The sequence below is a fragment of the Dryobates pubescens genome, chromosome 8 (genome assembly GCF_014839835.1).
Source record: "Dryobates pubescens isolate bDryPub1 chromosome 8, bDryPub1.pri, whole genome shotgun sequence".
Classification (NCBI taxonomy): domain Eukaryota; kingdom Metazoa; phylum Chordata; class Aves; order Piciformes; family Picidae; genus Dryobates; species Dryobates pubescens.
This window is the reverse complement of record NC_071619.1, coordinates 26,700,370-26,713,302: the sequence shown is the minus strand read 5'-3', so window position 1 is coordinate 26,713,302 and position 12,933 is coordinate 26,700,370. Positions and strand designations below refer to the sequence as shown.

The following is a 12,933-nucleotide window of genomic DNA, read 5'->3' as shown; positions in this document are numbered from 1 at the left end:
TGAAAAGCTGGGAAAACAAACTTTTAGCTATTACATTTTAAGAGGTAAAAGAAACATCTTCAGTATCGACAATTTCCGTTGCTTCCTGAGAATTCCAGTGGTAAAATACCTGTTAAATGTGTCAAGATTGTACTTCACCTGATAGATCTTTAAGCTTCCAGGGATCCTGCTGGGATACCTGGCAGGATGTTGTGTTAAACACAACATGGCTTCTTAAAACGTGAGATGCAAAAGCGATGGTGTGATCCTGGGTGTATTTCCTGCAAATATAGTTGATTTAACACCTCTGTCACTGTGGACATGTGCTATATTTCTTCTTTTATACAGATGCTTTTCTGTGTGTAGCCCCTGTAGGAAAACACACAGTTGAATGCAACTTACTTCTGATTTAGAGACAGGGCTGCTATTTGCTGTGTCAAACTGGCAGCTCATGTTTTAGTGATCAGAGGAAGAATTACTACCCTGGTATTCTGGTGGCCAGAAACAAAAAGAACTCAATAAACAAATGCACATTTAAAGAACAGTTAAGTATAAGCCTGCATCAATGTAATAAGCACGCTAATTTACAAATACACAGGATCAGAAAAGTCACTTACACATCAGTCAGATCTGTACCAGAACGTTAGGACTTACTCAACGTCAAAGCTATCATAAGTTTCTTAATATCAGAAGTTGCTGCAGGCCACTAACTGCCAAACTAGAACTCTCAGTATTGTCTCAAATGCCCTTTTAGTCAGGCCTTATTTTTGTTGAAGCAATTAAAAGCCCTTCAAAGTTCTAAAGCATTGTGGTCTTAGCCACTACAGTGAAATGCATTAAGCAGAATGAACTTGGAAAAAAAATTTTAAAAACCTACCAAAATCTTACGATAGTGGCCAAAAGACATAACCCCCTCCATTTATTGTTAATGCTTATAGGGGGAAATAAGACAAATTGTGTTTTATGAGGACTTTCAAAACCCACACCAAATACTGAGCATTAGTACCTCAGTTATATTCTGTTTTAATTTGCATTAAGTTTATTAGACTCTTGTTACCAAAGAAGAACTTAATCATTTGTTCCTGAAAAACTTGTAACAAAACAATCTATTGTTATTACTACTTCAATGTCATCTCTGCAAGATAGCTCACACTGTCTTGGCACAGTATTTGATTCTGAGAATAGACTGAATAGATCTAACAGCTATTTTTAGATGAAAACTGGGACAAGAGAGGTTGCTATTAGTCATACCACATAGGATTTAGAGAGCTGCATAGTCTTAATTATGCCAACACATCTAGATTTTTACTATGTCTGTTTGGGGTACATGAACAAATCATAGAATTGTTAGGTTTGGAAGGAACCTCAAATATCATCCAGTTCCAACCCCCTTGCCACAGGCAGGGACACCTCACACTAGATCAGGTTGCTCAGAGCCATATCCAGCCTGGCCTTAAAATACTCCAGGGATGGGGCTTCTACCACCTCCCTGTGCAACCTGTTCCAGTGTCTCACCACCCTCATGGTGAAAAAATTCTTCCTAACATGCAATCTGAATCTACCCATTTCTAGGTTTTTTCCATTCCCCTTAGTCCTATCACTCCCTGACACCCTAAAAAGTCCCTCCCCAGCTTTCTTGTAAGCCCCCTTAAGATACTGGAAGGCCACAGTTAGGTCTCGCCTTCTCTTCTCCAGACTGAATAGCCCAAAATCCCTCAGTCTGTCCTTATAGAAGAGATGCTCCAGCCCTCTGATCATCCTCATGGCCCTTCTCTGGACACATTCCAGCATGTCCAGATCCTTCCTGTAATAGTGGCTCCAGAACTGGACACAGTACTCCAGGTGGGGTCTCACCAGAGCGGAGTAACAGGCTAAGCTGCAAACTCCAAAATAGTGCCTTTCCTTACTTTTTAACAAAGGATTGACTTTTTTTCAATCAGATAACATGAAGTTGAGGTAGGGAACAGAATGATTTTCCTTGCAACCAGGGACAGCATTATTCCTGCTCATTCTCAAAAGATCTCCCAAAGCCTTTCCTAGGGCAATCTCCTAAGCGTGTATGCTTCCTTTCATTTCACAGCTGAAAATCTTTTATATTTGGCTTATTTGTATCGCCTTAGTCCATTTGGCTTCACAAGAAGGGATAGGTGTCTTCTCTCTTGAAGATCAGCAGTCCTGTAAAGGTGTTAAGCAGAAGAAAAAATTGTGGTGTTAGGTGAGGTGGTATCACTCCAGAATGGCCTGGCATACCTGAAACTGAGGTAAGTAGCTCATGTGCCAATAGCCCTTCTGCTCTTGTGGTACAGATTTCAGTACAGGGTGTCCTGAACTGTAAGTGCTTGACTGGCTGTCCCACAAAATCTCAGTGCTGCTGTGGCTCCTGGTACCCAAGTGAGGTAGATTAAAGCTATTTTGAGTGTTCTCACATGTATTGTAATCTCCCTTCCTAGCTACACATGAAGCATAGCCTTGAGAGGCCACTTCAGATTGTCTCTGCAGATTGCTAGCTCAGTTCTGTTTAATATAAGTAGAAGCTCTTCAAGGTGTCAGTGGCATATTTTGCAGATGCCATGAATGTTCATTTAAGGCAGGTTTTGTGTCTGACTTAAAAAACAAACAAAACAAAACAAAAAGCCACCAAACCAAAACCAAGCCCAAAAAACCCCCCAAACAAACAAAAAAACCCAAAACACAAACACCCACCCCAAAAACAAACTAACCAAACCAACAAACCAAAAAACCCAAGAACGACAATTTTTTAAAGTCTTATATTTTAGAAACCTGATATTAAATTGAACCCACTGAAACATTTTCTTCAGGACAATGATAGCTGCAAAAAATGGAATTTTCTTTAGGCTTGGTTAGTGGTATTGTGCAAGGACTTTCATTTCCAGTTTCCTACAGTCCTCTGTCTTTATATTTAATTTGTGTTGCTCAGCTCTCTCATCTGATAACAAAAGATGTGAAAGTCATCATCAGAGAGTGGGATGTTTGCTCGGTGGTACAGATTATCTAGTCTGTTTCTTTCTTTGTTCCTGTTTTATGCCTTCTGCCAATGCATCACTTAAAATGGTGAATTTCTGCCTGATGACTTACCCTTTTTTTTGTGTGTGTTCTGTTTTGTTGTGTATTTGGGGTTTTTTTTGAGTGGCTTCCCCCCCACACCTCCCTTTCCTTATTCAGAACAGTTTTCTAAGAAAATCCATGATTTTCCCTTTGGTGCTGTTACCTGTTTATTGTGGGGACAAGGGATGGAAAGTGACTCATTTAGCAAATGATAATGTATGTATTTCCTTTATTAACTTGCTCACAATGGGAGAGGAGCTGTTGTCTCTAGTCCAGAGATAACTACTTGGATTCATGTGGGCATTCAACAGTTGACTGTAACGGTTCTGTGGGTTCTGTGGTGGGATTTCAAAGTGTGCCTGTCCTCCATTCAGTAGGTTGTGCTCCCATGTGTAAAATGAGAACATTTTGCTGCTGCTTCCAAGCAGTATGAGCTTCCACTTAGAAAGCCTATGAAGGCTTGTTGGAAAAACTCACTTGCAAAATTGTAACAGGAAGAAATTAAATTCTGTTTTCTCCATAAAGGAAACATATTTTCTCTTCTAGTGATCCTTGGTGTCTGTCCATTCTTTTTCTTGTAAGAATGTATTGTAGTCTCTGCTAACTGATCTCTTGGTCCTGTCTCTAATTTCTATGGAAAAGATTTTCTTTTAGTATTTTCTTCTTTTCCAGGGGTCCCGAAGAGGAGAGGGTATTCATTCCCAGTGCTTTAGCATATTTCCAGTGCTATTGAATACTTGATTCTCTGAAATATTCTTCTTCAATGAGAAGTGGAAATATAACTTGTTGATTTTGTGTTGGGATCAGAAAGGGGTTGAGGCATAGCTCAAGTCCTGGAAAAAGTTAAGAGGCCCTGGCTAATGCTGCAAACTACCACATGAACACCTTCTCAGTTGTATAGACTTCCCTATGGGTTTTTTTGGTTGGTTGGTTGCTTTGGTTTTTGGACTTTTTTTTTGTCTTGTAAACTAGGGGTTCCATCTGTTTATATAAGCATTCTCATTAGTATTTTTACACTCAGCCACTCAAATGCTACTGATCCCTATCTCTTCCCCTTTGGAGTGTAGCTGAGGGGGCTTGGATGGCAATGTGTGCTGTTCTCAAAGTGATGCATGAGCTGCACTTGTACACTGTCTCCTGCTAAATGGTATTTACTCTTAACCTAGTGCAGACCTATTCTTTTCAGGGCACAGCTGTCACTGATGTATTATATATTCACTCAATATACAGATCTGATCACAACAGAGTGCCATAAGAATTCTCTGTGGTGCACTGAAAGCTGCATGATACTCCCATCCTGCCCGCTTGCTTTCAGCTGGGGATATTGGAAGTTAGGTATCTGTCTTGTAGGAAATTTGTGAGGGCTGAAAAGTCACACCTCTGAACAAGTGTTTCTCTCTTTTCTGAGAGGTGAAAGATGCTTTACTTTTCAGGATGAAGTCTGTGCTTGGGGTTTCAGCACTAAAGAAAAAACTATTAAAATCAGTGATATCTTGGCCTGGATTTCATAAATCAATTCACTGAAATAGCTATACCTTGAAATTCTGGTGATCATCTCTCTGTAGCCTTAAATAAAGGCATTTGCAATACCTAGCATCTGAAAGCTATATTGCAATCCAGAGCAAGTGAGTTAAGACTATTGCAGAGAATTTCAGAAATAGTTCTCTCTAGATCTTTCTTGGAGATGTTTGAAGAAAAAAAAACACAACACAAAACCCAAACATAGATGGTCAAATTGGAAAATGCATACTTGACCCAGGCAGTATTGTATTTCTTGTCTTCTTTTAGTTCTGTTGATAGAAGAGAGGCTGAGATGAGATGAAACTCAATTTACCAAACATTGTGTAGACAGCTCTGGATTTGCTTTCTAATTCCAGTGGTTAATTAGCATACATTTTTAAACCTTTGAAATACAAAACAATGCCTAAAGATTTCACAAAGACCCATCAACATATTCTCTGTTTGTGATTTCATTTAGTAAATTTTTTGTGGATCAGAGATTAATTTTCTGGGGAAAATAACAACAGCTAAACCCTTTGCATTCCATTTGTTTCTGATGGATCTTTAAAAATGGGAACAAGACAGTCTTGAATATGCCTTGACACTTCAGATCTGGCTGCCCTGTATTTCCATCTGTACACTGGTATTTTATCCCCAGCATTACTAACTGTTTTCAATGTCTGCTGTAAGTGCACACTTTGGGTGCACTTGAAAGTCCCACAGAGAAGCCTGCTAGCTTCTGATTAAAATATGTATAATTTTATACTTTGAATATTTTATACATATTGTCCTGCAAACTTTAATAAGAAAGAAGTAATTCTTTCTTGATACTGTAGCTTTGAGTTACAGATACAATAAAGTTGATCCTTCTGTTATACCTGTAAGTCATACTGCCTAGGAAGCTAAGATAAAAAAATTTTAGAGGTAAAGTGACATCAGTGGAGTGATGACCCCTGAAATGGAAAGTGGAAAGGGTAGAACTGTATGAATGTGTCCATCCCAGAATTTCTTACCACTATACTTAGCTGAAGAGAGGACTACAAATCTCTTCATTTCCTTTTTAAATAAAGGAAGGCAGGCTGGTAAGCTGTGGTTGAGTCCATTTCCCTGTCTTTCAAGGCATGGTTGTCCTGTAGCATTTTGCCTCAGAAAGGGTGTTGCAATGGCCAAAGTTAAAAGTCCATACAAATCAAAATTCAAAGTTCCCAGGATTTTCTATCTGATATATTCTTCTGATTAAGACATTTTTCATTTAGGTAGTGTCTTCTAGAAATGTTAGGTAGAAATAGGTCATATGTTATAACCTTAGGTTAGGTGAAAAAAGTCATTTGTTATAACCATCCCATCCCTCTTAATTTGAGTCTAATTCTAGAAGAGTTATAATTGCCTGGTATATCTTTATTTTTCTTTTAATATACAGTATTTAAATTTGGGACTGCAAAAAGCAGTAATCAAAGAAAGCGAGAGGGAAGTCAGTATGTTGCAGCTATGTAGGACTCACCCTAGATCTGAATGGCTTTATCCTGTCTTTGGAAATGCTGCTTCTCTGAACTTACTTTGTTTGAAGCATCACTAGAGTGTGGAAGAGATGTATGTGTTAAGTAAGAATTCCCTAATTAGGGCAGACATTTGACTTTGAGTAACTGGGTTGATGTTCAAAACCCAGTCTTTATTCTTGCTGAGCAAATGGAGGAGTTCCCAGCATTTGGAACAAGCTGTCTGGAGAATGGAAATATCAGCATCACACAGTTAACATTTTGTGGCAAGAACTTGCATGTTTCATGAGGAGGTAAAAAGTGGTGGTGTAGAAAAGTGATGTGTGAATACTATTTATTAAAAAATCTGTATTAAGAGGGCTCAAGCCTTTGTATCTATCTGACTGACAAGCAGTTCACGTTAATAGAGAAAAAGATAACTGAGAGAGCATAAACTGAGAAAGACCAAAGTGCCCTGCTTGATGAATTAAAGTCTTACTGACTGGTTTATCTGAGTCTGGCTTTTGTTCACATTTTACCTTTTCCTGACCTCTTATTGAAGATTCTGCTTCTTGACATATTTGGGAAACTGAGCAAGGAAGACTTTCAGTAACTGTACATTTACATGTGATTATGCAAATAAACTATATTGCTTATAGGCCATAGGTAAGAAAAAACATGCTTCCAGTGTGAATCTCCTGTTGTAATGAATCTCTTTGTAGGAGGATATATTGGCCTGTAGAATAAACCTTAACTGTTGAAAGTACCACAAAATACTCCCCCAACCAGAAAAATATATCAGGGACTGGCACTGCCATTATCAGTCAACTCTACTTCACATGAGAACGCTACTTCACATGTGTATGTGGCTGTCTTTTGCTAATAAAACAGAACTCTTACTGCTTTTAGCTCTAGTGAAAAGGTATAGAAAGCTGTCTCTTCCAGTCAGCTCAGTTCCAGGTTATTTACAGGACTTAAGTCCAAAGTCCTCTCTAGTTTTAAGTAGTGTCCAAGTACTCTCGGTACTGTCTGGGTGCTCTGAGTGTCCAAGCACTCTGGAACCTCTGAGGAGGTTCCACCTCAACATGAGGAGGAACTTCTTTACTGTGAGGGTCATAGAGCACTGGAACAGGCTTCCCAGAGAGGTTGTGGAGTCTCTGGTGACTTTCAAGACCCATCTGGAGGCATTCATGTGCAACCTGTGCTAGATTCTGTGGTCCTGCTCTAGCAGAGGGGTTGGACTCAGAGATCTCTGGAGGTCCCTTCCAACCCCTAACATCCTGTGATACTAGAGCATGTGTTCAAGTAAGTTGACAGCTCCTGTTGTCAAACTATATTGTAAATTAGACTGCTAGCCTCAATTCTGAGCACTTTTAATGGGGTGTTAAGAAATAACTCTTTTTCCTTTTTCTTTATTTTTGCCAGTGGAAGAGCACAAGCAAGCAGTCTAGGGAACTGTTTTGGAAGGACTTTTTTGTTTTGTGTATGTACACATTTTTAAGTGTTTTGATGTCACATTAGGGAAGGCAGGTTGAGGAATTTCACTTCACACTTGATGAGGAAGTATGTTTAGATTTGTGTTGGGTGCTGGTTTTCCTTAGAAATTTAAATTCACAGTTTAAGCCTGGGTGATTTCACAAGGGAAATTTGGCTCATAATCAGACACATCTTCCTTTTATGTTCACTCTGCTGAAGAACAGTGTTTGACTGCAGCCTTTGTTGTAGTATTTTAGATTATGCTTGGGTGAAGAATGTAAGGAAGTGAATACCTAAAAATAAGAGCAGACCTATAGTTCACATCCATAACATTTGAGTACTGAGTGCTGAAAGCAGAGGACGGCTCTGACGTGCTCACTAAAATTTGTCTGGCTGATGGTATGTGAAGGCTCTTCTGTTTTAGTTGGGAGTTCCCTAAAGGAGTCAAGTTTCGTAAGTAGCTCTACTGTATCAATGTCATCCAGATGCAAGCTGAGAAGGCTGTGTATAGATGAGGTCAGGATTCTGTCCATTCAGAGAAGATTCAGTTCACAAAGCATCTGGAGCTAACAAAATACAGTGCCACAGTGTATGACTGGAATTTCTGAACTGTTGTCTCAGTAGTTGAGTTTATAGTTTAAACATTGTGGCTTCTTATTTCTAAAAGTGCTGGGCTATCTTTGGAGTGCCAGGTCCAACAGGTTGGTGAGGTCATCTTGAGTGTGTAGACATCTGTCTTGGTAATGGAGCTGTAGTTGGATGTGAGTGAGGTTAAGCAGAATGATTTCCTATAAAGCTTGCTGTAAAAGAAGCAAAACATCTCCAAGGCCCCTCATACATATTCTCTTTCTGTCTGCTCAACATAATGAATTAATTCAGGATAAATGGCTGTTAGGAGGAAAAATACAATAAAATCATGCAGTAGATAGTGGTTCCTTAGGTTTCTGATTCTGAGTAATGTTTCTTTATATTAGTCCAATATAAATACTGATAATTATCCCCTTGTGGAGGAGATAATATGTGGTGAGGGAACCACTATGTTGGGCTTAGTGAGAAGTAGATGTCCTGGAGCTTTGCAGAGATGTAAGTTAACTTTGAGTTTAATTTCCATACATGTTGTTGTTCCACCCATAAAATATTGCTGTATCTATTCCTCATTATAATTCTGGGAAGGTTTTCTATAAGGGTTTTGTGTACAGAATGACTTCTCCTGAAGTGACTTTCTTCTCTCTTCCCACACAGATCACCCCTGGCAGCAAGGCAGCACAGTCACAGATGAATCAGGGAGACCTTGTGGTAGCCATTGATGGAGTCAATACTGACAGCATGACCCACTTAGAGGCCCAGAACAAGATCAAATCAGCCAGCCACAACTTGAGCCTCACTCTTCAGAAGTACGTTGATACAAGTCTTTGCATTCCTAAGGGCCTCCTATGAGATTTGTGATTAAGTGATATAAGTGCATTATCTCTATTAGATTTTATATTTTTTTAATTTTCATGGCACAGATATGGGATGGAAAGACAAAATCTGTTCTGATTCTTGTAGAAATCAGCATGGGTTCTTACAGAAGTCAGTATGATTGATACGTTGAGTGTATCCGTGTTGAATTCAGTCTGTTGAACACTGGTGTAATTCTATATCTATTCAAGCTTCTGTTAAACTATAAATCCAACAGTAATCTCTTTTTGTTTGGTTTTTTTCATGGACAACACATAGCTTTGTTTAACTAATTCATGGAACAACTAATTCATAGGAACAACTATCATATCAAGTGCTATGAGTGTATGGGAGGAACCTGTGCTTCACAGGGTGAATAACGACAGCAGGCTGAAAATTTGTGTTACTGGTCTGGTACCTGTGAGTTTGAAAGTGTCCTCTTGGCATTTGACAAAGTAAGAGAGGTGTAGGCACTGTGCAGGAAAGGAGGTCAGTAGAACACAAAGATGTGATACAAGTTTTTTTGCTGTTGAGAAAGCAGAATCTCTTCTCATAGCAGGGCTCTCAGCTTCTTGTAGTTAACACTGCTTCCAAGGAAACTTAAGTCAAAGTCACAGAAGGATTTTCTGTTGCATTAATATTTAAAGTTCCATAATTATACAAGGCAAAGTAGGTGATATTTTTAATTGCATTGTGGAGAAGTTGGTACAGAAAACCAGGTTGTCATGTTGAAGTATGATTTCTCAGAACATATCAGAAAATCTCATACATGGATGTGCAGCAGAGCTAAGCAGAACTAAGACCAGACTAACCCCTAAAGGAAAAAGAACTTTAGCTGAGGCAGGGTACTCTAAAGCAAAAAGTGTGGCTGCATTTCCCACATGGCTTTGTACTGCTCAAGTTTCTCTTTATGTGGATATTCCAGGAAATGTGTACAGTAAGTTTATGTTGGAAGGGACCTCCAAAGGTTGTCTAGTCCAACCCCACTGCAATCATCAGGAACATCCTGCATTAAGCCAAACTTTGAATATCTCTAAGTATGTGGCCTCAACTACATGCCTTGGGCAACCTGTTCCAGTGTTCCACCACGCTCATTGTTAAGAACTTGTTCCTAACATCCAACCTAAAGCTATTCTTCTCTAATTTCAAACCATTACCCCTCGTCCTATCACTGCAGGAACATATAGAACACTTCAAAGATACATAGAATAAACCAGGTTGGAAGAGACCTTCAAGATCATCGCGTCCAGTCCCTCTCCAGCCTTCTTGTAGGCCCCCTTCAAGTACTGGAAGGTTTCTATTAGGTCTCAGCAGAGACTTCTCTTTTCCAGGCTGAATTACCCCAGCTTCCTCAGCTTGTCTTTATAGCCCCCCGTTATTTTCAGTGTCTTCCACCAGACCCTCTCCATCAGGTCCATGTCCTTCTTGTATTGAGGGCACCAGAGCGGGACACAGTACTCCAGGTGTGGTCTTACCAGATCAGATTAAAGTGGCAGAATCACCTCTATCAATCTGCTGGCCACATTGTGAGAATACTGAGTAAAGTATTTCCTGGGAAGGAGCTTGAACTGCATTTTTTGAGCTTTTCAAGTGTTCCACATTTTCCCAAAGGAAGATTTTGGAGCTTTTTTTTTTTTTTTTTTTAATTGTGTGGCTTATCTCTTTCAGTGAATGCCAGGGAGGTAGGGAGATGGATGGAATAATTTCATCTACCTCATGTGAGGCGTGCCTCTACTGTGCTTAGGCTAGTTTTCATAAAGATCATTAACTAATCTCAGTTATCCAATTTACATAAAAGTTTGGAAATATTGAAAAACCTTCCAAATGGAAAAGGCATGTATATACATTAGGAAATTGCCTGTCATGATGGGAAAACTTAAGCCCTAAATTTTTATGATTGTGGACATTTATCTGAAGTACTCACTTGGCTCTACAGAATATGTCTCAAGGTACCAGGCACTCCGTAGCTTGGTTTTGCTGTTGCAGCACTGGAAGTAGAAGTGAACTTGCTCATTTAGTCTCTATGGCCATGGAAGAAGCAGTGGAACATGAAATCTAGACATAAGTGCTCTGAGACAGAGAGCTTTTTATTTCTCTAATGGCTCTTGGCCCTCAAGAGCGATGGCCTTTCCTTTTATTGATCCTGGCAATGAAGGTTTCATGAGCATTCTTTGTAACTTGACAGTTCAGTGTTTCTGCTACTCACGTTTACTATTACACTTCAGTTTTCTGCGAGGTTTCCTTTTCAGAACGGAGAACTGGTTATTTTTCACTTGGCTATCAAGAAAAGCTGTACTTGGTGTCAGCACCTGTGTAGAACATCAAATTGCAAGATAGCAAACACAGGAGAAGAAAAGCTTCAAGAGTGCCCATTTGTACTTGCCTGCCTAAACAGTGAGAGTCTGTGCTTCTCTGGCTATGAAAACATGTTTTTTTTCTATCAATCTGGATTGTTTGGGGTACACCAACATAGCTCATCAGTGAGTACTTAGCATGCAGTGCTGGCCTGAGTGGAATTCTCCATGTTTCAGTCAGGTAAATATCGTATTCTGGGTTCAGGGATTTGTGGATGTCAAGTTTATTTGGCAGCTTCCTTCTATAAAATCCCTGTTAAGTTTGTTCTTACCACCTCATCCATGCTATGTTGTTACATGAAACTACAAAATTAGGATGGAGGTCTCACCATCTATGCCAGAGGTTTGATCAGATAGCCGGAACTTGTCTTGTTACTGGCTTGAGTGAATCTCTACATTTTCTGGCTGCAAGTTTCCAAAGACTAGCTGCGTGGTTCTCTAGAGCCTGCAGCGTGCCTCCTTGTGCTGCTTTTGGAAAATTAAAGGATGCAGATAGGTGTTAAAGTACTTGGACCATTCCTGGAGAAAGAAACTTGTGACCCAGTGGCGTGGAACTGAACAGATTAGCTCTGCTTCCTTCAATTTAGAAAGCAAAATACATCTACAAAGTGAATTCTCTTTTGCTGAAGGAAAGAGAATGGCAGTGAGGGGAGAAGGGAGACCTTTTTTTGGCACTGTGCACTATTATCCAGTAGAACTCCATGAGGCATGGTAGCATTCAGGTAAACATGGCTGATATTCTGAAATACTGGATACTTACTACTTAGATACAGCTTGCTTGTTAGGGCGGAGGGAGGGTTGTGCTAGTTCTGCTAGGCAATGCTATGGAAGGCTATGGTCATACTCTATAACGACCTGGGTTGTGGTGAAAAAAGACCTTGCTTTTAACCTTTTTGTGGCCTCCAGGAATTTAGTAAATTTCTTTCAGTATTAGTTTCTAATTGGTTACCTGAACTACACAGATGCCCCCAGGCATTTTTAATTCTGGGCTAGTCAAGGTTCATCTTACCCAGGCTGGCTGTTCCACAGAAACTAGGCCATTAGCTTACTGTCCTACAGTATTCAGTTCACAGGTGAAAAATGAAATGCGTGCAAAATCTATTTTTGTTTCACAGAAATAGATTCCTTGTTTAAATACAATGCTGAGTGCAATATTATTGTCTACATGTTTCACTGGAGCATCCACAACAGTCATTTGATTTTAACTCAAGGAATCTGATCAGATGCCTTGGAAAGTATTCAACAAATATATTGGCTTAGTTTTGGAAAGTGCTGTAACATGAGTGCACCTCATTCTGCTGGCCACAGACATTCCTGTAACACTAAGACTCCTGCCTTGGTGTTACTCTGTGCTGCTGGAGAGGAGCAGGGGAGCTGCAGGCTTTCTGTGCCTGGTGTGCACTGACAGAACCTCCCCCTCCCAGGGCACGCCACTGATGATGTCGTTCGCTTCCGCAGTCACAACTGACTGTCTTGCCTTGTGTGGTAGGTTGAGAGAGGGCTTAGCTCTCCCTCCTCCACAGAGTAAGAAACCACAGCTAACTCAGTCGAAGAGCAAAAGCTATATATTTACAAGCATATATGGAAAGCAGGTTATATATAACACAATATATACAGGTATTTACAATATATACACAGAAATA

General features: G+C 39.8%; 1 protein-coding gene across 3 annotated transcripts in view; it reads left to right on the top strand.

Annotated features, from left to right (window-relative positions):
• The window catches only part of LDB3 (LIM domain binding 3), a 126,749-nt gene that overhangs the window by 28,425 nt on the left and 85,391 nt on the right, over positions 1–12,933 (top strand). For all 3 annotated transcript variants that reach the window (XM_054163885.1, XM_054163887.1, XM_054163886.1), the window contains exon 3: positions 8,739–8,890. In XM_054163885.1, coding sequence (XP_054019860.1) covers positions 8,739–8,890 — 152 coding nt within the window. The remainder of the gene's footprint in view (positions 1–8,738; positions 8,891–12,933) is intronic.